This window comes from Bubalus bubalis, chromosome 4 (assembly GCF_019923935.1).
Source record: "Bubalus bubalis isolate 160015118507 breed Murrah chromosome 4, NDDB_SH_1, whole genome shotgun sequence".
Classification (NCBI taxonomy): Eukaryota; Metazoa; Chordata; class Mammalia; order Artiodactyla; family Bovidae; genus Bubalus; species Bubalus bubalis.
In genome coordinates, this window is record NC_059160.1 from 31,586,213 (window position 1) to 31,612,145 (window position 25,933).

The window sequence follows — 25,933 nt, forward strand, 5'->3', positions numbered from 1 at the left end:
TGCTGTGATTCATGGGGTTGCAAAGAGTCGGACACAACTGAGCGACTGAACTGAACTGAACTGAACCTGCTATGACGTGGCAGAGGTGAGATTCACAACCAGTTGTATTCAGCTCACATAGTGGAAGCTCTTCACTACCACCAACACTCAAAGTAATCAAATCATAAAACCTGGACATGGTATAAGTGGAACTTCACATCATTGCATCAAGAATTCCTGCTGTGTATAATCATAAAAATGTGACTATGCTCTTTGACCTTCATGATTTCTTTTTGTTTCTAGTATGGTCTCCTCTGTCCTCTCCTCCTTTGTCTCTGGCTTTCAAGAACTAACCCAAATCTTATATAACTGGGTTGAGTTAAACAATCCACCTCTATTATTTAGCCACTGGATGATTTGGGGAAATTCAAGTTATTTAAGCTCTAACTTCAATCTTCTAATTTGCAAAATGAAGTTAATAATGGAATCAAAATCACTGGGCTGCTGTGAGGACTAAATAGGATGAAATATGTAAAGTCACTTATGGCAAAATTGGCTGAGTATCTCAAAATGTTTTTGTTATTATTATCATAATTACTATTACCAGCATCATCACCATTTCTGGCCACATCCATCTACCCCATGAGAACTTTAGTATACTGCAGACAGAAATAGATTTTAGGAGCCAGCAACTTACAGTTCTATCATATAAGCAAGTAGATATCAATCATTTCATCTTCTAGTATTTTGACACTGTATGAGTCGTGGTGCAGAGCTGGAATATAAATCTCCTTCCCGCTTCCTTTCTAATGTATCCAGCATTAGGGCTAAAATAAATGAGCTATATAAACCAAACACTTTCCTTACATTCATTTCACAAAAGAAGTGTTTATAATCTCTAAGGACTCAAGTAGTTCAGAATTCAAGAGGAAACCATCTATAAACCTCCAAACTTAAAGTTGTTGAAAATCTTGAGAACAATAGAAAGAAGCAAAACTGACATACAAACTAAATCAAACATTAGTGGGAGTAGTTTGGCTAAGTTCATAAGAATTCTACTAATATGAACTCATTCTTCTTACAAGTACTCAGTGTCATCCTTTGAGGAAAACAACAACAATATTTTTGAAACAATCATGTTTTTAAAATTAGAGTTGTGGAGGAAAAGCTTTGTATTTAAAAAGTCTTAAGCATGTACTGGAAAAAGAGGGTTTTATGTAAATGCAGTTTGGCTTTTTTCACCTGGAAATGCTGACTTTTTTCCTCTTCGGTTTCCAAAACTGGCATTTCAAGTACAATCTTCAAGGAAATATAATATCATAAGCTCCCCAAGAGACAGGGAAGACAACCACAGATAATTTTTAAGGATTTTAGGGGATAAGATCAATAGTAATATAGTCAAATCAATTTACTTATTTATATTTTTACAATGGATATTTATAATTTACATTTTTTAATAATTGGAGGATAATTGCTTTACAATACTGCGTTGGTTTCTGTCATATATCAACATGAATCATCCTTACGTATACGTATGTCCCCTCCCTCTTGAACCACCCCCTCACCTTCCACTTTCCTCTAGAGGAGTGACATCGTCACTCCTCTAGATTGTCACAGAGTACTGGATTTGAGCTCCTTGTGTCATACAACAAATTTCCACTGCTACCTAAGTTTACATATGGTAATGTATATGTTTCAATGCTATCCTCTCAATTCATTCCACCCTCTCCTTCCTCCTCCTGGGCCCACAAGTCTATTCTCCATAAGCAAATATTTACTGAAAACCCACTATGCATCCCAACTGCAACTGAAACGAGGGTTTCAAGGATCAGACCATCCCCAGTTTACAGATGAAGAAACCAAGGATTTCAGATGTCAAGTAACATGGCAAAGATATAAACTTGCAAGGAGTCAAATTCAGTTCTACTTGATTTTAAGCTCATTCTGACTTTGCTTTTTAATTTAAATTTAAATAGGAACTTCCCTGGCTGTCCAGTCTCTAAGACTTCACCTTTCAATGCAGAAGATGTGGCTTTGATCCCTGGTCTGGGAGCTAAAATCCCACATGTCTCACCGCCAAAAAATCAAAATGTAAAACAGAAGCCATACTGTAACAAATTCAAAAAGACTTTAAAAATGGTCCACATCAAAAAAAAAAAATTTAAATAAACTTGTTTAGCTAGTGGCTACAGGACCTCACAAATGGAGAAAATAAATGTACTTCCTCTGATGTCTACAATGTCTCAATGATCGTAAGTTACACCAAATAGACCACATGTTTTTGGTGGTCCTCAGAGCGATAGCAACTTACTGGAGAGTGATGTATAAAGAGCAAAAGTTTTGAGACTGGAGAGTTCTTTCATTCTTGTCTCTTCCACACTCTTGCAAAAGATGTGCTCCCAGGCGTACAGCTTTAGAAGTTTGATGCCTTTCAGTATTTCATTTGTTTTCTTCAGTCTCTCAGTGGAATAATCCTATAAAAGGAAGGAATAAAAAACAATGCAAGCTGCATCCAAGTGAATCAGAGAGGCAAGGCCATTACTGGATATGGATTGAGAAGAACTTGATTTCTGCCTGGCTTGGCCTCTAATGATGGCTCTGAGATTCCTGGGAGAAATAGTGAAACTCTCTGTGCTTCTGCCTCCAAAGTGAAAATGAAGAGTTGAATGAGACAGCCTCCAATTTCTTTCCACCTAAAAACTGTTCATGCTTCTGTTGCTTTGGTTTAAATAAAAGCAGTGTCTTAAGTTTCATACGATTTCCTTGAATGATGTCTGCAGAAAACACATACAGACATGTAAGGAGTTAATAAAGAGACTTCCAAGGGTGCCTTCTCATACCTAAATCATTTAATTCTCCCCTCAGCTCCATTACTCATGCTTAGGAGATGAGAAACAATGAATGTAAAAAAAGTTAGGTCACTACTGATTTGGGAATGTGAGTGTACACTGTTGCGTGTATTCACTGTGAGTCTTCATAAGACACTTAGTGAAACCAAGCCTATAATCTTTAACTTCAAGAGATTCCTACCTCCTTCTTCATAAGCTCTGTCACAGAGCCTAAATTAGATTTTGTTGTTATTGTGTTGTGTTAGTTGCTCAGTTGTATCCAATTCTTTGCAACCCCATGGACTGTAGCCCACCAGGCTCCTCTGTCCATGGGATTCTCCATGCAAGACTACTGGAGTGGGTTGCCATTCCCTTTTCCAGGGGATCTTCCTGACACAGGGATCAAACCTGGTCTCACATATTGCTAAATTAGATTTACTGATTGCTAACAACTTGGATTAACTATAGAAACATGGCTGATACAAAAGCCTCTCTTTGGTCAACTCTATCAGCTTCCTCCAAATTCTATTAGATTTACTAGGAAAGTACAGTATCACCTGTGAACTCTTAAAAGGAGCTGCAGAGTGGCAAAAGATAGGAAGAAGCAAAAGCAGCAAATGATCTGCTTTTGTGAAGTACAGCTGAGTTTTAGTATTGCGTTAATTACTGCTGTACAACAAAGTGACTCAATTATATATATATATATATATATATATACACACACACACACACACACACACACACATATACATACATACACATTATTTTTTAAATGTTCTTTTCCATTATGGTTTATCACAGGATATTGAATACAGTTCCTTGTGCTATACAGGAGGACCTTGTAGCTTATCCATTTTGTATATAAAACCTTATATCTGCTAACCCCAGGCTCCCACTCCATCCCTCTCCCAAGCCCTTCTCTTTGTGAACCACCTGTCCATTCTCTATGTCCCTGATTCTGTTTCTGTTTCATAGATAGGTTCATTTGTGTCATATTTCAGATTCCACACATAAGTGTTGTCGTATAATATTTGTCTTTCTCTTTTTGACTTACTTCATTTAGTATGATGATAATCTCGTCACATCCCTCTTGCTGCAAATGGCATTAGCAAATGATCTGATTTTATTCACCTTTTTGTCTCTTGAGGCTCTTAACTGCCTACCCATGATTGCTGGTGAGTGAATGACTATAGTATGAATGGCAAAATGAGAATCAGATGTTAGATTGTCATGTCCCCTCTTTGTGTCTCTCTTCCACACCTTTCTGTATTCCTGTCCTAGAGTAATGAGTAACCTCACCAGAAGCAGCAGAAAAAACAAGTGATAAAAACCATTTGCGTAACAAGGGACTTGCTTATCACGGTGGAAACACCAGTTTGGAAAATGGTCCACCAGTGGTAGCATCTCTACATTTCATGTCTGATTTATAGACAAACTTGTTCATATTTAATCAAACTTTATTTCTAAACATGATGTCAATAATTTTATCATTTGCAAATATTTATTTAATAGAAGCCAATTCTTGCTCAAATAAAATGATTTCATGGCAAACTGAAGCCAGAGTGTGTGTGTTTGTGTGTGTGTTCAGTTGTGTCCAACTCTTTGCGACCTCATGGACTGCAGCCCGCCAGGCTCCTCTGTCCATGGAATTTTCCAGACAAGAACACTGGAGTGGGTTGCCATTTTCTACTCCAGGGGATCTTCCTGACCCAGGGCTCATCTTTTGCATCTTTTGCATCTCCTGCATTGGCAGGCAGATTCTTTACCACTGTGCCACCTGGGAAGCCCAACTGAAGCCAGAAAAGGTCAATAGCCGAGCTTTTTCTTACTTGCCAAGCTGACCATGAACATAGTCAGGCAGAGCAGCTGCTACTGAAACATTTCAGTGTAACTCCATAGCTCATCACGTGGTCTGACTCAACCCTCAGAACATTTAATTTCAGAAGCACTAAATCTGACCCTTTATTCCTTGATCCATTTGTCCTATGTCAGTAATTGACATCCAATATATATGTAATCAAATGCACAAGTAAGTGTATTCTCTAGTATATGCTAAGTGTAAGTATGTGATCTACAAGAGCTAAAGCCTCATCATCACATCATGACTTGTAAAAACATCAGGCTTTGTGGTGGTATTTAGCGTTTAAGGTCATTAAATCTTAGATGTCAAATCCACTTTTAAAACCGGTTGTGCAACCCCTGGGCACATTCACTGCCCAAGAACGGAAAAGAAATATTGGTGTTTCATTTCAGTATAATGATTTCCAAAGAACCCTGAATGGTATTAATTTCCTATATATTTAAAAATGAAACCACATTACTAGATTTTCCTAATAAGGTTTCCAAGAGATGTTACTTACAAGAGTGCTCTTCTGAGCTTCTGCCAACTTTGTAGCAATGAAGTATTGAATTGGCGCGAGGAGCACAATGACAGCAGCACCAACCAGAGCGCTGGACCCAAGCAAGTTGTAGAGCAGGATCACTCCCATGATGATCTAAAGGAAAACACAAGCAAGGGGTGAAAGAACAGGCGTGTGGGGACCACTGCACAAAAGGAAATATTGTTTAGTGAAATTGTAGTATTTCTTAATTATTAAGTTTAAAAATTTGAGCACGCTCTGGGAGACAGTGAAGGACAGGGGAGCCTGGCGTGCTGCTGTCCATGGGGTCACAAAGAGTTGGACACAACTTAGCAACTGAACAACCATTAAGTTTATTTGGAAGTCAACTCAGCTGTGACAGTAGGATTTCATGATGATTTATCTGGGGAAGGCTAAGGAGTAGGAATTTATTTTTAGCAACATGATGTGTACAACTGGTGTCGAACCAATTTACTACATGAAGTTGCAGAGGGGCCCCAAGACGCTTTTGACCAGAAACAGTCATCAAACTTTTAAAAGGACACAAACAAATTTAAAAACTGACAATTTCTTATTATTTCCTCAGCAAATGAGAATCTTACTCATATTGATCTACCTGAACAGGCATGGCCCATAGATTGGGACACAGGAACAAGAACCACATGAGCTGATTGGTTTCAATGGCGACCAGGTTATTGATCTGACCCAGGGTCATCTCACCCATGGATAAATTAGATGTAGAAAGCCGAAGGATTTTATTATATATCATGGCCTGCAAAAAAGGGAAAAAAACATACTTGAAGATCAAATTTTAAAAATCAACACTATCCTTATTTATTTGCATTGAAAAAACTAAGATTTTTAAATTTTCTGAAAAAAAGGAGAAAACCCTATAATGCCATCTTAAGTCAGCTATTATTTTTATTTCAGCATTGTTACTTTTAGTCCTCAACTAAATACAAACTTATTTTTCCTGATGATATAATCTCAACATATATTCAAATTTAAACATAATCTCTGGAACAAACAGTAACAGAAGTAAATAAATGCAAGATTTCAAAATATGTTAATATATTATTAGAATATTTTTAATTCAGTGGGCTTATTAATCAACTTTACGTTTTTTTTATTAAGTAGATCCTGAAAGTATTGATGTCATAATATCAAACTGAAAATGGAAGGAGAAAAATAAAACTGAATTCTCAACTATTCCTATCACTGAATGGTTTGTGGTCAGGATCCTTCAGAGCTTATACGTACCAGCAAGGCTCCACGCAGGTTAATGCCAGTCTCAATGGTCACATAGTAGGAAGCCTGCAAAAATGTCCTTTGCAGAATAAGAGCCAGGAACAGAAGAACTGCTAGAACATAAGCATTTTCAAGAAATTCCTTTGATGAGAGGGTTTCTGAAGCCTTATCCCAAAATGAAAAAAAAAGATATAAATTAAAACTATTCATATACCAGTATATAGTTTGCATTTATCAAATAATGCATGGTTGCTTAATATAAAAATTCAATGTCTTTATAATACAGCAGTAGAATGAGTCAGAGTAAGACGATTTGGCTTTTCCTCATAATGTCAACAGATACAAACACAAACCAGTTGAACACAAAAAATTTCAAATTGATCATTAAGATTGTTGGAAAAGCCTTTTTGTAGGAAAATAGGTACATTAAAATTTTTTTAAGTTAATACATTTTCTACAAAGATATAGTCTACCTTGGTTAACTGGAAAACATTAGTAGTAAACCAAGACAAAGTTAGTTTAGATTCTTTGTAATTTAGAAGTAGAACCTACAACGTCAGCAAGACCAATGGGACAAATATACAACTTCCATAGCCTTATTAATTAAAAATAATAAAGTCTACACAGTTGACTTTTTCTGATCTTCATCTTAATTCATATGATGAAAACATAAATTATAAATGGTAAAAAACATAAATTGGCTATTTTGCCCAAAAGACAATTTCAGTGACAAAGCATAACTTTAAAAACTATTTCAGTCAGATTATAACTGAAGTCATCATAAGAATATACAAATTGATAGCTTTTTGTTTGTAACAGTAGCATATGGTCACTTATTTGTTAGAAATGAGGGAAAAGTAACACTCAGATAAACACAACATGTCAATTGAGCCACTTTTTTTTTTTTATGGTTTCGATCAGTTAAATTCTAAATATTTCTGGTCCCTTCCTCATCTTTCCAGGGGATATACACAAATGTGTAAATTTTCTTTTTTCTCAGAAAAATACATGGTTAATACACCTAAGTACAAGGGATGATTGGATACTATGTGGAATTTCAATATCTGTATATAATCAGGCTAGCAAGGATAAAACATCACAAACATGTATTCAATGGTAAAATAGCTGGTTTACATTAGTAACAATTGAGCACTAATATATGCAAAGAACTGGGTTTTGAGGGCAAAAATGGGAGCTTCATAGTCATTCTGTTTAGAGAGCTCACAACGTAGAAAGATAAGCATATCCATAGATAACATGCTTCATTATAAATATCATTTATGGCAAGTGCCAATGTGAAGCGAACAATGTGTTAGGAGATGACCAAAGAGAAGCAAATTCCACCAACAAGGACAATCAGAAAAAGCTTCAATGAGAAGGCAGCATTTACTGAAGGCTTTAGAAATGCATACAATTCCAAAAGGTAAAAAAAGAGGACTGGAAATCAGATTGAGACCGTAAAAAAGGAAAACTGATTCATCTGGACTAGAGTTTCTACACGTGAAACTAGGGAAATCAATTCTTATTTTAGAAGGAAATCGGGAAGCTCATGATGCAGACTTTCTTAAGAATAGAAAATATAAGGTTGTAAATTTATAACAGCAAATATTTTACACTATATAGTCCCCAATAGTAACATAATGTCTAATAAAAATATAATGTGACTTGACCTGATCATTATGAAGCAAGGTGGCTTTCACTATATAGGAAACCAAATCAAATCACATTGCCCACATCACTGGCCATTGAAAGTGAAGTCGCTCAGTCATGTCCGACTCTTTGTGACCCCATGGACTGTAGCCTACCAGGCTCCTCTGTCCATGGGCTTTTCCAGGCAAGGGTACTGGAGTGGGGTGCTATTTCCTTCTCCAGGGCATCTTCCTAACCCAGGGATCGAACCCAGGTCTCCCACATTGCAGACGGACTCTACCATCTGAGCCATCAGGGGAAAAAAAGTGATTCAGCCACCCCCAAGGACTCATGCATGAAAATTCTTTACAGGATTGCTAAAAAGATCTAATAAAATAACCAATGTTAAATTTCTGAGCATCATTTGCAGAACACAGTAAATGCTATTAAATGTTTATAGCCTCTGAATCTGGGAAATAATTTTGTTGGCCAAATCCATTCAATGAATACATAGGCTAATGTTTTTCTCTACAAGGAAAATTAATTTTCATTCTTTTAAAAAGCATTCAATTCTCTGTTAATAAGATTATTTGCACTGCTCATAAAACCACATTTTAAAAAAGTAACAATTAAAAGAAATTTGCCAATAATATATTTCCATTCAAAGGCACCACAAACTTACTCCTGTTGGGTTATTTGTTTCATTCTGGGTGTCATTTACACGCTGAACTATTCCAGAAATACAGAGAGGTCCGGCAAAACCCAGTAAGTCAGCAAGATAACGAAATGTGCTACTAAGTAGAATTGGTCGCCCGAAAGCTCTGTACATTGCCAGCCATATAGATGGAGTCCGATTTGGGTCATCTGCCACTTTTTTCTGAAATAAAAAAAATTTGATGAACCAAAATAAAATGATAGAGTGGCAATTAATCTTAGCCACTATGGAAATCTCTTCTAGTATTTCTGATATTTTAAAAGATAAAAATAAATGTTACTGAGTCACTTTCAATATACTACATATAGTTTGGTATTCCTGCATTCTTGCAACCAACAGACACTTAATTCATTTTTAATATATTTCCATTTATAATATATTTCCATTTATTTAGCTAGTTATTTTAATTTTGAACACATTCCAAAACTTTATATGTATGTAATATATATATTTAGTTCTAAGTTATCACAGAGCACCAGACTGAACTCCCTGAGTTATATAGCAACTTCCTACTAGCTTTCTATTTCCCACATGGTAATGTATATATTTTAATGTTACTTTCTCAATTCATCCCACCCTCTCCTTTCTCCACTCTGTCCACAAATCCATTCTGTATGTCTGCATCTCTATTCTTGCTCTTGCAAAGAGGTTCATCACCATTTTTCTAAATTCCATATATATGCATTATTGAATTCATTTTAATGAAAGAAAGAGAATGAAGAGTAACTAGGCAAATTTTTCAAACATTTTGTATTATTTTTAGTTGTCAAAGAATGAGCCCAAATTTCCAAAGTCCAAATTAAGCTTAATTCTCTTTGATTTAGAAAATAAATATATCAGTAGTGAATATTACCAAATGACACCATATGGAAATAGATCAGATCAGATCAGTCACTCAGTTGTGTCCGACTCTTTGCGACCCCATGAATCGCAGCACGCCAGGCCTCCCTGTCCATCACCAACTCCCGGAGTTCACTCAGACTCACGTCCATCGAGTCAGCCATCTCATCCTCTGTCGTCTCCTTCTCCTCCTGTCCCCAATCCCTCCCAGCATCAGAGTCTTTTCCAATGAGTCAACTCTTCGCATGAGGTGGCCAAAGTACTGGAGTTTCAGCTTTAGCATCATTCCTTCCAAAGAAATCCCAGGGCTGATTTCCTTCAGAATGGACTGGTTGGATCTCCTTGCAGTCCAAGGGACTTTCAAGAGTCTTCTCCAACACCACAGTTCAAAAGCATCAATTCTTTGGTGCTCAGCCTTCTTCACAGTCCAACTCTCACATCCATATATGACCACTGGAAAAACCATAGCCTTGACTAGACAAACCTTTGTTGGCAAAGTAATGTCTCTGCTTTTGAATATGCTATCTAGGTTGGTCATAACTTTCCTTCCAAGGAGGAAGCGGCTTTTAATTTCATGGCTGCAGTCACCATCTGCAGTGATTTTGGAGCCCCGAAAAATAAAGTCTGACACTGTTTCCACTGTTTCCCCATCTATTTCCCATGAAGAGATGGGACCAGATGCCATGATCTTCGTTTTCTGAATGTTGAGCTTTAAGCCAACTTTTTCACTCTCCACTTTCACTTTCATCAAGAGGCTTTTTAGTTCCTCTTCGCTTTCTGCTATAAGGGTGGTGTCATCTGCATATCTGAGGTGATTTGATATTTCTCCCGGCAATCTTGATTCCAGCTTGTGCTTCCTCCAGCCCAGTGTTTCTCATGATGTACTCTGCATATAAGTTAAATAAGCAGGGTGACAATATACAGCCTTGATGTACTCCTTTTCCTATTTGGAACCAGTATGTTGTTCCATGTCCAGTTCTAACTGTTGCTTCCTGACCTGCATACAGGTTTCTCAAGAGGCAGGTCAGGTGGTCTGGTATTCCCATCTCTTTCAGAATTTTCCACAGTTTATTGTGATCCACACAGTCAAAGGCTTTGGCATAGTCAATAAAGCAGAAATAGATGTTTTTCTGGAACTCTCTTGCCTTTTCCATGATCCAGCGGATGTTGGCAATTTGATCTCTGGTTCCTCTGCCTTTTCTAAAACCAGCTTGAACATCAGGAAGTTCACGGTTCACATATTGCTGAAGCCCTGCTTGGAGAATTTTGAGCATTACTTTACTAGCATGTGAGATGAGTGCAATTGTGCGGTAGTTTGAGCATTCTTTTGGGACTGGAATGAAAACTGACCTTTTCCAGTCCTGTGGCCACTGCTGAGTTTTCCAAATTTGCTGGCATATTGAGTGCAGCACTTTCACAGCATCATCTTTCAGGATTTGGAATAGCTCAACTGGAATTCCATCACCTCCACTAGCTTTGTTCGTAGTGATGCTTTCTAAGGCCCCCTTGACTTCACATTCCAGGATGTCTGGCTCTAGGTCAGTGATCACACCATCGTGATTATCTGGGTCATGAAGATCTTTTTTGTACAGTTCTTCTGTGTATTCTTGCCATCTCTTCTTAATATCCTTTGCTTCTCTTAGGTCCATACCATTTCTGTCCTTTATCGAGCCCATCTTTGCATGAAATATTCCTTTGGTATTTCTGATTTTCTTAAAGAGACCTCTAGTCTTTCCCATTCTGTTGTTTTCCTTTATTTCTTTGCATTGATCGCTGAAGAAGGCTTTCTTATCTCTTCTTGCTATTCTTTGGAACTCTGCATTCAGATGTTTATATCTTTCCTTTTCTCCTTTGCTTTTCGCTTCTCTTCTTTTCACAAGAGAAAAGAAGGCCTATTTGTAAGGCCTCTCCAGACAGCCATTTTGCTTTTTTGCATTTCTTTTCCATGGGGATGGTCTTGATCCCTGTCTCCTGTACAATGTCACAAACCTCATTCCATAGTTCATCAGGCACTCTATCTATCAGATCTAGGCCCTTAAACCTATTTCTCACTTCCATTGTATAATCATAAGGGATTTGATTTAGGTCATGCCTGAATGGTCTAGTGGTTTTCCCTACTTTCTTCAATTTAAGTCTGAATTTGGCAATAAGGAGTTCATGGTCTGAGCCACAGTCAGCTCCCGGTCTTGTTTTTGCTGACTGTATAGAGCTTCTCCATCTTTGGCTGCAAAGAATATAATCAATCTGATTTTGGTGTTGACCATCTGGTGATGTCCATGTATAGAGTCTTCTCTGGTGTTGTTGGAAGAGGGTGTTTGTTATGACCAGTGCATTTTCTTGGCAAAGCTCCATTAGTCTTTGCCCTACTTCATTCCGTAGTGAAACGCAAAGTACAGGTTATTGACAGTCTAGTTAAGATTTCTGAAGTTTAGTTAAGATCTAAGATATTAGGTCACAAGAGATTAACTTATCACATTATTACAAGCTAAACAAAAGAGATCATCCTGAGATAGGAGACAATGTGCCTCTGGGCCAGACACCTGGTGTTTGTCAAGTGGAGTAAAACTGAGCTTTTGTTCTTACCCAGAAGCTCCAAAGACAAAGCTAGTGGCAAAAGCTGAGCTCTGCTAAACCAGAGATAAAGTACCCGCTCTTGAGGTCAAGAAAGACTTCCCTGTTTGCACATGTGCAGGAAGGCTTCTTGGGGGTTGAAAAGGGAAGGGAACCCACCCCTTAAGTGTGGACATGCACCCATAGGCCTCTGTGGTGGGATCCACCTTAGAGAAAAGTTGCTCACACATCTTGGGGAGGGTCCATGGACCAGTCAGGGGTGAAGAAAGAAACAAAGTAATTGGCCAAAGGTAAACAAAGTCCCAGAGAGACTGTTTTATAAGTGATTTACATCACCTCTGTACTGAGCTCCTCCTCACTCAGGATGCTCCAACTCCTCTCCGGGTGTGTCTCTCTGCGTAGTTTCTGACATACTGCCCTCCTCACTAGAGAAGATGCCCATACCCTTTTTCTCTGGGTGTGTATCTCTGCCCTGGTTCTGAGTTAGATAAACAAACTGTTTTCCTGTATGCTTTCCCACACATTGTGCTATGTCTCTAATAATAAACTTTGTACCCGTTATTACAGTTTTTCTCTCCTTGAAACATTCTTGCTTTCAAATAGGGGCAAGAGCCAGGGCCACTATGCTTCTGTCTCTAGCTCCTGGTGGTCTAGTGGCTAGGACTCTTGATTTTCATCCAGGTTATCCAGGTTTAATTACCAGGAAGGGAACCCCACCCTTCAGGACCGCTCACATCTCTTCAGGCTCTCCCTCCGAGATCAATCCTAGCTTCAAACTGCTTCTTCTCCAGGTATTTCCTGTCTCCATTAAATGGGGTCAATACTTTTTAAAGTTATGTTAGACTTGTGCCTCCTAGTTATTACTTAAAGAGATGCAAAATGAAGAATGGTATATCTACTTATGCCAACTCATGGCTTCACACTTCTATAATCATTTGTTGAAAAGATTTCAAGACCCAAACAATCACAATTATGACTTGGCAAAGAAGCTAACTCAACGCAGTAGAGTTCAATTATGTTTCATATTCAACTCCTTGTGAGATGAATAATTCGATTATATTTTAAAGCTTACTGATATTTAAGCAAATCTGTTATAAAGAGCATTCAGAAAACTAAAGCTATGCTTAGACTATATTATTAATCTTTATTTAGAAGTTGTTAAAAAACAATGCAATACTTTTCCCAGAGGTAAAACCAGAGTGATGACTCAGGTTCATCTGTAGTAACCATTTCCTGGATTATTAATTTCATAACACACATTTTTGACACGAAACAGAGGTCATTTTCATCATTTACCATAAATGCTTTGTTGATCTAGATTTAGAACAGCCAAAAACTCTTTGACTGATCCACCATACAGTATTTCCTTCCAATGTTGGTATAAATATTCATATTTTAGTTACAATAATATTTGTAGGTGACAGCAATATAAAATACATCTACCACTGTGAATAGCACACAAGACTACTCAGAATTATAAAAAGACAAATTGAAAATATCCATAGTCTCATATTTAAATCTTTAAAGGCAGTTATAAATATCCACAGAAAATACCAGAAGAAATCAATTTTGCCAGACATATAGAGTGATACATGGAATAGGCAGATGATGCCCCTTTATTTAATTTAGTTCCCCAATTTTGAAATGCAGAGTTCAAATTTTAATTAATAACTAATTTAAGGATTTTCATTTCTCAAAAGTTATTCATGGATATGACCTATTTTCCCTTTAAATAATAAAAATTATTAAGATACTTGAAACAAAACAATGAAAAATCTGTGGATTATTATTATATGGTGACAAGGATTCGACATACATGGCTATTGATTTTAATTCTTACTTTCCATTAGGTGCCAGAGAAAAGATAGCACTCTTTCCCTCTTCATGTAGTGACTGGGCAACTAACATAACATATTTCATTGGCTTTTCCAGTATATTTCCAGCAGCCCAGTTAACATGACTCAAAACTACTGGGAAAGACAGATGGAGAAAATCTGCTCTCCCTAAATATTATTTACTGTCATTTAAGAGAATCCACCAGCAATGCAGGAGAGGGCTTTGATTCTTGGGTTCGGAAGATCCCCTGGAGAAAAGAAACAGCAACCCACTCCAGTATTCTCTGCCTGGGAAATCCCAGGGAGAGGGGAGCCTGGCAGGCTATAGCCCATGGGATCACAAAGAGTCAGACATGACTGAGCAACTAAACAACAAAAGCTTAACATTATTTAAGCTTAGTGCCTTTGTATTAAGAGGTCCATTCTTTACAATCATGGACATGAAAAACGGTTACTGACTTACCTTTTGTTCTTCATATGCATCTTTCAAACAAACATAGTTTGTTACTGCTCTCATTGCTATTGGTAATTTTCCAATTGCCTTCAGATCAATAGGCTTTTTATGAGCAGATATGATGAGCGTGTTCATCCACCAGTAGGTTGCTTTTGACAATAAATTCACGAACGGTTGGAGAAACCTCACACCCAGATCCTGGAGGTCTTCAGGGGGCTTTACTTTCTGCGGATTCACGAAGAATACATATCTCTGTGATAAGAAAAATTCCAGAACAATTAACCTGATTCTTTTCCCACACATTAAAAATAAATTTTTAAACTTTTTTACATTTTCATTTAATGAAGCTAATTTTTACATTTTCATACTTCTTTCCATCCTTTTCTGAAATATTCTTCTTAGAAAAAAATTCCCTTTTATTGTGACTAGATTCTAGTTAAATTCCAGAATTTCATATTTAATTACACTTAGGTGAATGTTAAAAAATCAATTATTTCTTTAAAAGAGTTATCACTAAAAATCAGTCTTTCATGATACCCTTTCCTGATATTTCATGATATTTAGTCAACTAAATGAAGATTTTTACACTGTGCAGATTGCTTAAATGTTTTATCAACAGCATTGTTGAGTCACTCTCTATTAATTTGTGGTCTGGCTGATGTTTGCTGTTTCCACTATCCATGGCAACATGTATCTTGCTATTCATAGCAAATTCAGAGTGCTCTGACAGAAAATGAACATTGAAAAACAGGTCACTGGTATGTCACACAATGTAACAGGCAGTGTTATATGGCTGGAAGTACAACAGATTTGTAATCACAGACCGGGTATGAGATTTGATCATGTTACTTTGTTTATAAAGCTAGAGTTCTGTCTACAGAAGTTTCTTCATCAATGAAGTGAAGAAAGTGGATTAAGTTATCTTCTTATCAGCTTGACATTTCTGAGAATACACTAGTTTGATTGAGCCAGGTTTGCTTTGGACCAATTACAAGTGGTAGAATTTCCTGATGAAAACAGTTTAATCTATAATATGGACTAAGCATAATTGTTTGGCACATCCTAGGCACTCAATATTTGCAGGTGAATCAATAGATTCCAGGGTTATATTGAGATTTCTGGAAAATTAATGGTCTGAACTTAGTAATTGCTCAACTTTATATTTGTACACATAAACGATATATCATTGTATAGGCTCTTGAATACTAATGATGCCAAGCTGGCCATGATCTCTAATATTTGCTTCTGAACTCCAGTAACTAAACAAAAATTATTAGATACCCACTCTGACCCGAATGACATTGATCTCCACAGCCATCAAGAGTCCATTCAAAATGACCATTATGCCTGTGATGCAGAAACGCAGGTCTGATATTCCCCAACCAGACTGCCAATATTTGACCAGCTTTATGGTTTTTGTGATAAAGGCCATTACCCAATACAGGAATAAGGCTGGAAAATTAAACAGAAAAAGAAAAGATACAACCCGTCACTGCTATTTTAAAGATTTTACTGAAATCTCAATATAAATACAATACTTTTTAATAACAAAGACAATTTAAGATATTCTATTTTCAGATAATTTTGTTTGAATTAATCCAGATATGAACAAAGGCTGCAATCCCAACAGATGTGATATCTTCATCGTTGCCAAACCTTATTAGCTAGAAGGAAGTCACAGGTCCACTCACACTCAAGGAGAGAGGATTATATAGTATGAACACCAGGCAGAGATAATGGAAGGGGTATTTTCACACACTGAGATGTCTAGACATCTCAAAACATTTGGAAACTAAACAATACATTTCTAAGTAACCATATGTTAAAAAAGAAATTACCGGGGAAGTTAGAAAATATTTTAACTAAATTATAATGAAAATACTGCAGATTAAAAATTTAGGAATTGTAACTTAAACAATACTGAGATGAAAATTTATGGCTTTAGATATTTATTTTAGAAAAAATGAAAGATCCAAAATCAATGACCTAAAGTTTCCACCTTAAAAAGGTAGAGAAAGAACAATGAACAAAATGAAAAAATGAGAGATAATAGTAAAAAATAGCAATAAAACAGAAAAAGAATAATTGAGAAAATAAACCAATAAGGTTGACTATTTAAAAGATCAAGAAAATTGATAAGTCCCCAGCTAGACTGATCAAGAAAACAACACAAATGACCAATATTAAGAATAAAGGAAAAGTTATCCCTGTATCTCCTATGTACTTAAAATGGATAATCAGGGAGTATCTTGAACAACTTTATGACAATAAATCAAAAAAAATTTAGATGAAACAGAAATTTTCTCAAAAACTGTAATTATCAAAACTGACATAAACAGAAACAGATACTCTGAAGAGTCTATTATAAAGAAATAAATTTATAATTTAAAATCCCCTCCTTAGTTAAAACTCCAGGCCCAGATAACTTCACTGATGAATTTTACTGAATTTTTAAGAAATAAAATTAATCTCACACAATGCCCTTCATTAAACAGAAATAGCGAGTATTTTCCAATTCATTTATGTATCCCAACATATCAAAACCTGGCAAAACTATTTTGAGAAAAAAAAACAACCAATATCCCTCATGATTGATGTAAAAACCCTAACATATAAACTCTAGCAACATATAGCATGGGTAACAAACCATGACCGTGTGTGGCTTAGCCCAGTACACATGGTTACTTAACCATTTGAAAAATCAATCAATGAACATCAGCAGAAGCACCTTAACAGCAATATAACAGTTACAACTGATGCAGAAAAAAAGTCTGTCAGTAAAATACGAGCTACTCACCATTTTTAAAAAAAGAAACCTCTGAGAAAGCAAAGCTTTGCATAGCAGCAAACTTACTCACTTGATAAAGTCTTATATAAAAAGTCTATATCAATTCTGTAATTAAGTACAAAAGATTACTTTTCCTCTAAAATCAGGAGCTAGATAAGGATTTCATCTCACCACGTTTATTCTGAATTTTACTAGAGATTCTCCCTAGTGCAATACAGCCAGAAAAATAAAAAAGAAAGCATAAAGTTTGAAAAGAAACAAATATAACTGCCTCTATTTTCAGATGGCATGTTTGTTTATATAGAAAATCCCAAAAAACTTACAGAGAAATAAGTTAAAGTAGTTTTAATTATTTTTTAATTGAATTTCCAAGGTAGCAAGATGTAAGGTCAATATACAAACCCAATTGCATTTATACAACGGCAAAACAATTGGAAAATAAAATTTTTAATACAACAAAAAACCTAGTAATAATTCTTAGCAAGACATAAAAGACCTTTACATTAAAATTTAAAAAATATTGCTATAAGAAATGAAAGATCTATAAAAGTAGATAATAAACTGCAAGACTCAACATTTTTAAGATGTCATTTCGTCCCCCAAATTATTCTGTTCATTCAGTGCAATCCCTATCAAAACCCCACCAGGAATTTTTTTTTTTTCAGTAGAAACTGATAACCTGATTCTAACCTGCACATGGTAATGAAAAAGAATTAAACTATCCAAAGTAGTCTTGGGAGAAAAACAAAGAAAACAAGCTATATAATCATAATACATGACTTCAAGACCTCCAAAGTTGTAGTAATCAAGACAGAATAGTGATGACATAAAAGTCCATGAATGGATTAAAGGAATGGAAAATATAAAGGCAAGAAATAGATTATATTTAAACAGGCACTTGCTTTAATCTTTTACAAAGGTCCCAAAGCAATCCAATGAGAAATATAAAGTCTAGTTTGCAAATGGTGCTCAAACACATAGATGTACATTTGGAAAAAAAGTAACTTGACACCTTATATACCATCCACACAAATAACTTCAAATGGGTCACGGTCCTAAAAATAAAAACTGAAACTATAAAGAGTCTTAAAAAAAAAAACAAGAATATACGTGGGAAGTATATTTTGAGGGAAGGCAAAGATTTCTTAAGAGACAGAGCAGTTATTTTACATGAAAAGATGATAAATTATACCACATTAAAATTAAAATCTTCTGCTCATCAAAAGACCCTATTAAGTAAATGAGCTTGCAAGCCACAGACTGGGAGGGAAATATTCTTAAAACGTGTCTAATGACATACTAGTGTCTAGTATATACAAAATACTGCTACAACTCCATAATAAAAGTGTAATGCCATAAAAAGTGGCAGGAGATACGAACAGGCACTTCACAAAGATAATAAATGGCCAATAAACTCATCAAAACTGCTCAAGATCATTAGTCAGCAGGGAAATGCAGATTCAAACCACAATGTGTTATCAGTAAACACCAGCATGGCTAAATTAGAAAATCAAGATCTTCAAATGGATGTGAAACCACTGGAATTCCCATATGCTGTTAGTGTGTGTAAAATAAACCACTGAGAAATGATCTAGTAGTTTCTCACAAATATAAACATTCATGTTACTTACCCTTTGACCCGGCAATTCCACTCCTAGGTATTTACCCAAGAGAAATAAAACATAATTCACACACAAACACAAACAAAAAAAAACCCTTGCACATGAATGTTTATAGTAGCTTGTTTTTTTTCATGATAGTCAAAATCTGGAGACAGTCCAGGAGACTATTAACAAGAGAATGGAAAAACTGGAGTATATTTATGGAATATTTGTGGTATATAACAGAATATGATCCAAAAATCACAAGAACAAAATACAACTGAAACTATGTTATGGATGAGCCTCCAAAAATTCTGCTGAGAGAAAGCAGTCTTAGAAGAGTTTACACTGTATGATTCAATCTACGTGAAATTCTGCAACAGGCAAATCTAATCTACAGTGCAAAAAAAATGAGATTAGATGTTCCGCTATAGAGATGAAAAAAGGACTGATTAGTAAGGAGCACAAGAAAATTTTCAAGGATGATGGCAACACTTTAGATCATTACAGAGTTATACAGGTGTGTGCATTTAGTAGATTAAGATTTCTGTACTTTGGTATGTAAATTTTATCTCACAAAAAGAACTGCAAATATTTAACTTTAGCTAATAATGTACATGCTGAAATAATCAGGAAGTGATGAATATCAATTCCTGCAACATACTTTAAAATGCATCAAAAAATTGGGATGAACTGATAGATGAATAGAGGAAAGCAGATACTTGATAAATAGAAGAAAATAATAGAAGAATTCAGGTGGTAGGAAAATGAGTATTCATATAATTCTTTCAATTTTCTATATGTTTGGTGATGTTTATAATGTAATGTTGGGACAAAATTACTAGTTCTGTGTTCTAAAAATGTGTGACTCTTCTAGATCCAAATATTCCTCCCTCATGCGAAGAGCTGACTCATTGGAAAAGACTCTGATGCTGGGAGGGATTGGGGGCAGGAGGAGAAGGGGACAACAGAGGATGAGATAGATGGCTGGATGGCATCACCAACTCAACGGACATGAGTTTGAGTGAACTCCGGGAGTTGGTGATGGACAGGGAGGCCTGGCATGCTGTGATTCATGGGATCACAAAGAGTCAGACACGACTGAGCGACTGAACTGAACCAAAAGTAAGGAAAAAGTTAGATAAGCTTTTAATTCTATAAGTCCTTTCAGAAATATGATCAGTTTGTGCCCTCTGGCTTATATCTACATAAAAATTTAGAGCAGGATTCTGACTGCATTTCTCTTAAAATATTATTAAAATGCACATCTCCTTTCTAATCACATCTTATAACTCTTATATCCTCATCAGTTTTTCAGAAACATTGTCTAGAGTATCGAATTCTCAATGTTACATTTATTTTTGCTGTTGCCTTTCTGGGCATCTACATCAAAAGATTTCTCTGATAATGCCTGACTACCATGTTGAACCAAACAGGTTTCTATTGAGATAATTAGGATTTGGACAAGCCTTTTAAATGAATATTTAATTCTGACAACTTGTCTTTGTTTAATTACCTTTACCAAATCATATAACGTGATGCAACACAGAATTAAATAAACAGCACTTATCACTTATGCACTTCAAATTTTGATGCCTGCTGGATATGCAAATAAAATAATATTTGCACGGTTTAATTATTCCTTTTCCTAATTGTAGTAGTCGATGTCATTTTCATCAAATAGCAATCAAACCAAATCCATAAACCTTAGAAAACTAAACATTCACACAAACACATACAATCTTGCCTACTATTTTAGAGGACACAGAGGCCCCTGCAGCCCATGCATAATCCATGTTCTGTAATCTTCATCTCAGCTTTCTGTATGAAAGTGTCCATTAAGGAATGCAAGGATGGATCAGAGTATTATATTTATAACTATTTGGGATGAGTTCAATCATTTCAGCATAAAGCAGAATATAAAATTGGGAAAACTTTAGACAGTCTCTGATTTCCACAGGACAAGAAGGCAAGAAAGGCTTAGAAAAAATAATGCTAAGCAGGATGCCGAGGTGAAGGGCTGTGCTCTGGGGGCAGCTGTTGCTCAGGACAGTATTGTTGTTAGCATACAATGGAGCACACTCTGCTGCAAAGAGCCTCCCTGTGCCCCTATATCTGTCTCGACAGAAATCCCAAGAAGAGTGTGACATGCCCACAGTATCCATTATGAAAGACCTGGGTCTTTGGAAATGCCTCAAGACTCCCAAGCCAGAGTCAGAAATATACAGAAATAGCTGAGGTGACTTGCTCATTAGATGTCCTGAGGGGATGGAGTTTTCACAGCCTAGAGCAATAAACAACTGACTTCATCTCCACATTGAATGGGAGACTAAAGAGAATAAATTATTATGGTTTTCCCATGCCTTCCAGTCCAACCATAGCTGAGAGCATTTACTCTGAGGAAAAAGAAAACCAAATAGTTCTTTGGGAAAAAACAACAACAGCACTTGATCATACTCACCTAAAAGTAACTTAGGAAAATTTGATGTTTCAATATTATGATAATATACTATGGATGTGGTGGTAGCAACAAATCCCATCACCGCAGGCATGAAGAGGTGGAGATGCCTCGACTCCCGCCGTCTACAGAGAGTGGTACAGTGTCAGTGTCTACAGCTGAAGGTTCAGACAGTTTCTCATTGTTGCTTCTAATTTTTTCATTAAAATGCTCCCTTACCAATATTTAAAATGCAGAATGAGGTATTTTATATACAGAATGCTAAGAGAACAAATAAGGAAGACTACCTTGAGTGCTCAATCACTAAGTCATGTCTAACTCTTTGTGGCCCCATGGACTGTAGCCCGCCAGGCTCCTCTGTCCGTGGGATTTCCCAAGCAAAAATACTAGAATGGTTTGCCATTTCCTTCTCCAAGGGATCTACCTGACTTAGGGATCGAACCCATGCCTCCTGCATTGGAAGGCAGATTTTTTTCCCAATGAGCCACCAGGGAAGCCCAAGGAAATATAATTCTGCTGAAAGGGTTTATCCTAACATGGAGGGTTGGATAAATACAGCTAAACAAAACACTACAATGCTTACAACAAAAGCAAATAGATAACTATTCCTACATTGAAGGGCAGAACTGCTGAAATAATTTAACCTAAAGCGAGTAAAAACAATAAACTGAGTATGAACTCTACTGTATGTGAAAGTACATTTATTCTTTTGATAGTTTTCCCAAACGTTATGGTCTTCAATGGGTTTCCCTTGTGGCTCAGCTGGTAAAGAATCCTCCTGCAATGTGGGAGACCTGGGTTCGATCCCTGGGTTGGGAAGATCCCCTGGAGAAGGGAAAGGCTACCCACTCCAATATTCTGGCCTAGAGAATTCTAAGGGCTGTATTAGTCTATGGGGTCGCAAAGAGTCGAACACGACTGACCGACTTTCACTCACTCATTCATGGTCTTCAATGATTTCTCCACATTCATTAATTCATTCAACACATGTATATGTTTGTTGGTCCAGACACTGCATTAGATTGTGGGATACAACAATGAACAAGATAAGATACAGTGTCTGTGGCCACAAAGTCTAGAGTCCACTGAGAAGAACAACTGGAAACAAGAAATTATAACATAGGTGAAGGGACTGGGAATTCATGTAGAACTAGTGCCTGAGACAGAGAAAGCCCTGAAAGAAGTGACTTCTAAACTGAGACCTTAAGAATGAGGAACTGCTACTCAGAGGAAGGATAGGAAGACTGTTCCAAGTAGAGAGTCTAGATATGTTCAAGAGTTGTGGCTGCTGTTGTTTAGTTGCTCAGTTGTGTCAGACTCTTTTGCAACCACGGGGACTGTAGCCCACCAGGCTCCTCTGTCCATGGGATTCTCCAGACAGAATACTGGAGTGGGGTTGCCATTTCCTCCTCCACTGGATCTTCCCGACCCATGGATCGAACCCACGTCTCCTACATTGGTAGGCAGATTCTTCACCACTGAGCCACCTGGGAAGCCCATACATTCAAGGGTACTTTAAGCAATTCAGTGTGACTGCAAGGACATGACACTTCATTCTGAGGGCAACAAAGAGCTTCAGTTAGATCAGAAATATGCCAGGACAATGTGAAGATAGCCCTCAATTCCATTTGTATTAAAAATACCATACAGCTAAACATTTACATTTTCTCAAATGATTTAAATGTATTAGTACACAGATGATATCAAGAAGAAAGTAAGTAGTCTGCGAATGCGGGAAAGAGAAACAATTTAGGAAGGTCATATCAGAAGAGGTATAGCTGAAAATGGGAACTGAAATATAAAAAGCAAGCCACTCATCAGGAAACTGGTGGAAGAGCACTTAATAAGCAGGGAATAGAATGGGCAAAATTCCAAGAAGTTTAATGTCCCTTAAATAGAAAGTTTGAGTTTGGATATATTATGAAAGGCTTCATGTGCTGTGGTAAGGAGCTGAAATCTAATCTTGCAGAAAACACAAATACTTTAACAAGGAAGTGGTACCATCAGATTAGGGTTTTAGAAACAGATCAATCTGGTAGTAGTATGGATAATGGAGTTGGCAGGTAATATGTGTCTGAGGTCAGAGGAGAGACACAAAGGAAGGACAGTAGTTAGGAAACTACGGGGAGAGGCCTGATGAGAGATGATGAAAGCCCAAGTTAAGCTTTGGCAGCAGTAACATGGAGGAAATAATACCTTTGGAAAATGTCAACATGGATAGGACTTTTAATAGTGTTTGAGTATGAGTGTGATGGTGATGGCAATGGGGAGAATAATCCCCAGGGTGCTTGAGTAGATGATGGTACAACCAAATAAGATTTAGAGAGGAAAAGCCCATTGGAGAGAGGAAGCTAATACGTTTCAACAGGAATGTGTGGATTGTGAAGGTTTCTAATAAATCTGCAAAAGAAGCTGTCTAACAGGCAAGTGTATGCAGAGATTTGGAGTCATGAATACTGACAGGATAATGAAAATGTGATAATATTACGATCATGTAAGAGTTGGCTTACAAAACACCAACTACCTCCCAGAAATAGTTCAAATAATCAAAGAGAAAAAATAGGAAATAAATATTTCATCAGTAAAAAATTTAAAATGCTTCTAATACTCTTTAATTATTAAAGAAAAGACAGAACTAAAAAAAATAATATTTAGAAAATTTTAAAATAAGCATATTACCTGTGAAGGCCTATATAATGCAGTTTAAAACCATACCCAGAAGAAAGTTTGTAATCGTAAACAAATTCAATAAGAAATTATTATAATAAATAAATTAAGTAGTCAATTTAAGTTATCTTGAAAAAGAATAACAATCATCAGTAAGGAAGGCAGTAATGAAGGATTAATAAAGACAGCAGAAGCTACAGTAAGGTTTATGTTTATAGTATTTTTTTTTAGTGATTTTTAACCATACTAGCACAGAGCCGGACACGACTGAAGCGACTTAGCAGCAGCAGCAGCAGTACTTTTTATTAAGATTCCTTTCATAGTGTTACTGCTCTCCTTACAAAGTAGTATAGGTTTTGAGTGGTGCCCCAAACTCTATCCTTTCCTTTAACTTTTTTGTAGAAGGGAATGGCAATCCAGTCCAGTGTTCTTGCCTGGAAAATCCCATGGACAGAGGAGTCCAGCGGGCCACAGTCTACGGGGTTGCAGGGAGTCGGACACAACTGAATGACTAATAATACACTACACTACACTACTATTTTTAGAGAATAATTGGCAGACTTCGGTATTCTGGTATAAATATTCAAATGGTAGATATATAGTATTGAAGCATATATATCCCATTATGGTAGAAAATCTTTAGTCAGGAAAGTTCAAGAGAAAACCAAAAACTATATATCACAGAAAACAATTTCAAAAAAGAGAAAATGATGGAAAATAAAAACCTAAATGAAAACACAATAATAGTGATTTTAATGCACACTTTTATAATTTGAAGAATAGTAAAAAATAATCAACACAAGGACTTGAGTAATCCAATCAGTAAATTCTTAATGCTTATTAATTATATTAATTAACCAAATATATGACTATCTTGAAAAATGTGAATAAATTCCCAAAGGTATTCATTTAACGAATGACATGCTTTAGTAATAAACTAATCAAATTATGCTGAAGAGCAAACTAAAAATGATTCTTAAGCCTAGACGGGTTTCTCCACCGGAATCACAAATTATTTAGACAGAAGTAAAAAAAGAGAACACTTCTTATGAAAATCTGTGTAAAACAGGATGTATTTCTATAAAAAAAAATCAATAGCTTTAATATTTGTATTACTATTAATTTAAAAAATCCAATATTCAATTAGGAAAGTCTTTGCATCATTTCACTTATAGTGAAACTACAGTGAACATCTGTGGTATTTTAAGTAAAAAATAGTTCATAAAGTTTTGTTTTAAAAAAAAGAAAGAAGGAAGGCACAATCAGCAGAGTCTTAATATAATAAGTGTGTTAAAGAGGAAAAGATACCCATGAAAGTGTCATTAATATTCTTTGGCATTCTTGTAGAAGCAGCTTCCAAACTAGGACAAGGTAAGAGAGAAACCAAACTATATCTTCCAGTTATTCAGAAATACTGGAAGATGTCTTTTTTTTTTTTCTTCCCCCCTGGTCTTGCCTTATAGCTTGCAGGGTTCTTAGTTCCCTGACCAGGGATCGAACCCATGCCCCTGGCATTGGAATGCGAAGTCTTAACCACTGGACCACCAAAAAAGTCCCTGAAAGACGTCTTTTTAGGAGTTCTGGATGAAAAGGGCAAGGATCAGAGTCTGTAGCTAAAGAATGGGAGAGGCTACACAAGATCAAGAGCGTATTTCTGCTTGTTTTAAGCATGGGTCTCTTGCATCACTACCGCTATGAAACAGGTTTCCCCCATAAGTATATATCCTCATTATTACCTCAGCCTCTGTCCTAAAGTCTCTGAACCTACACATCAACCATGAGGCTGGAAAGGAGGAGCCATCTCTCCCTACTTGATGTCAACTTTTTAGGACTCATGGGACTTCTACTATCTTCCACTTTATACAAACACATAATAACATGGAAGGTCAGCCCATATGGTAAGGGAATTAAAAAATGAAGACTAAAATTGGCTATGCTAATACAACATACGGAGAAGGAA

General features: G+C 36.4%; 1 protein-coding gene across 7 annotated transcripts in view; it reads right to left on the reverse strand.

Annotated features, from left to right (window-relative positions):
* ABCC9 (ATP binding cassette subfamily C member 9) overlaps window positions 1-25,933 on the reverse strand; it is a 154,356-nt gene that overhangs the window by 119,587 nt on the left and 8,836 nt on the right. For 5 of the 7 annotated variants that reach the window (XM_006067642.4, XM_006067643.4, XM_006067644.4 and 2 more), the window contains exons 5-12: window positions 21,310-21,431; window positions 15,745-15,911; window positions 14,469-14,711; window positions 8,727-8,921; window positions 6,428-6,580; window positions 5,784-5,939; window positions 5,168-5,302; window positions 2,291-2,453 (exon numbers count right to left, since the gene is read on the reverse strand). In XM_006067642.4, coding sequence (XP_006067704.1) covers window positions 2,291-2,453; window positions 5,168-5,302; window positions 5,784-5,939; window positions 6,428-6,580; window positions 8,727-8,921; window positions 14,469-14,711; window positions 15,745-15,911; window positions 21,310-21,431 — 1,334 coding nt within the window. Of the gene's footprint in view, window positions 1-2,290; window positions 2,454-5,167; window positions 5,303-5,783; window positions 5,940-6,427; window positions 6,581-8,726; window positions 8,922-14,468; window positions 14,712-14,817; window positions 15,024-15,744; window positions 15,912-21,309; window positions 21,432-25,933 lie in introns of those variants that run through there. The other 2 variants (XM_025283380.3, XM_044941234.2) reach the window with 2 other exon arrangements.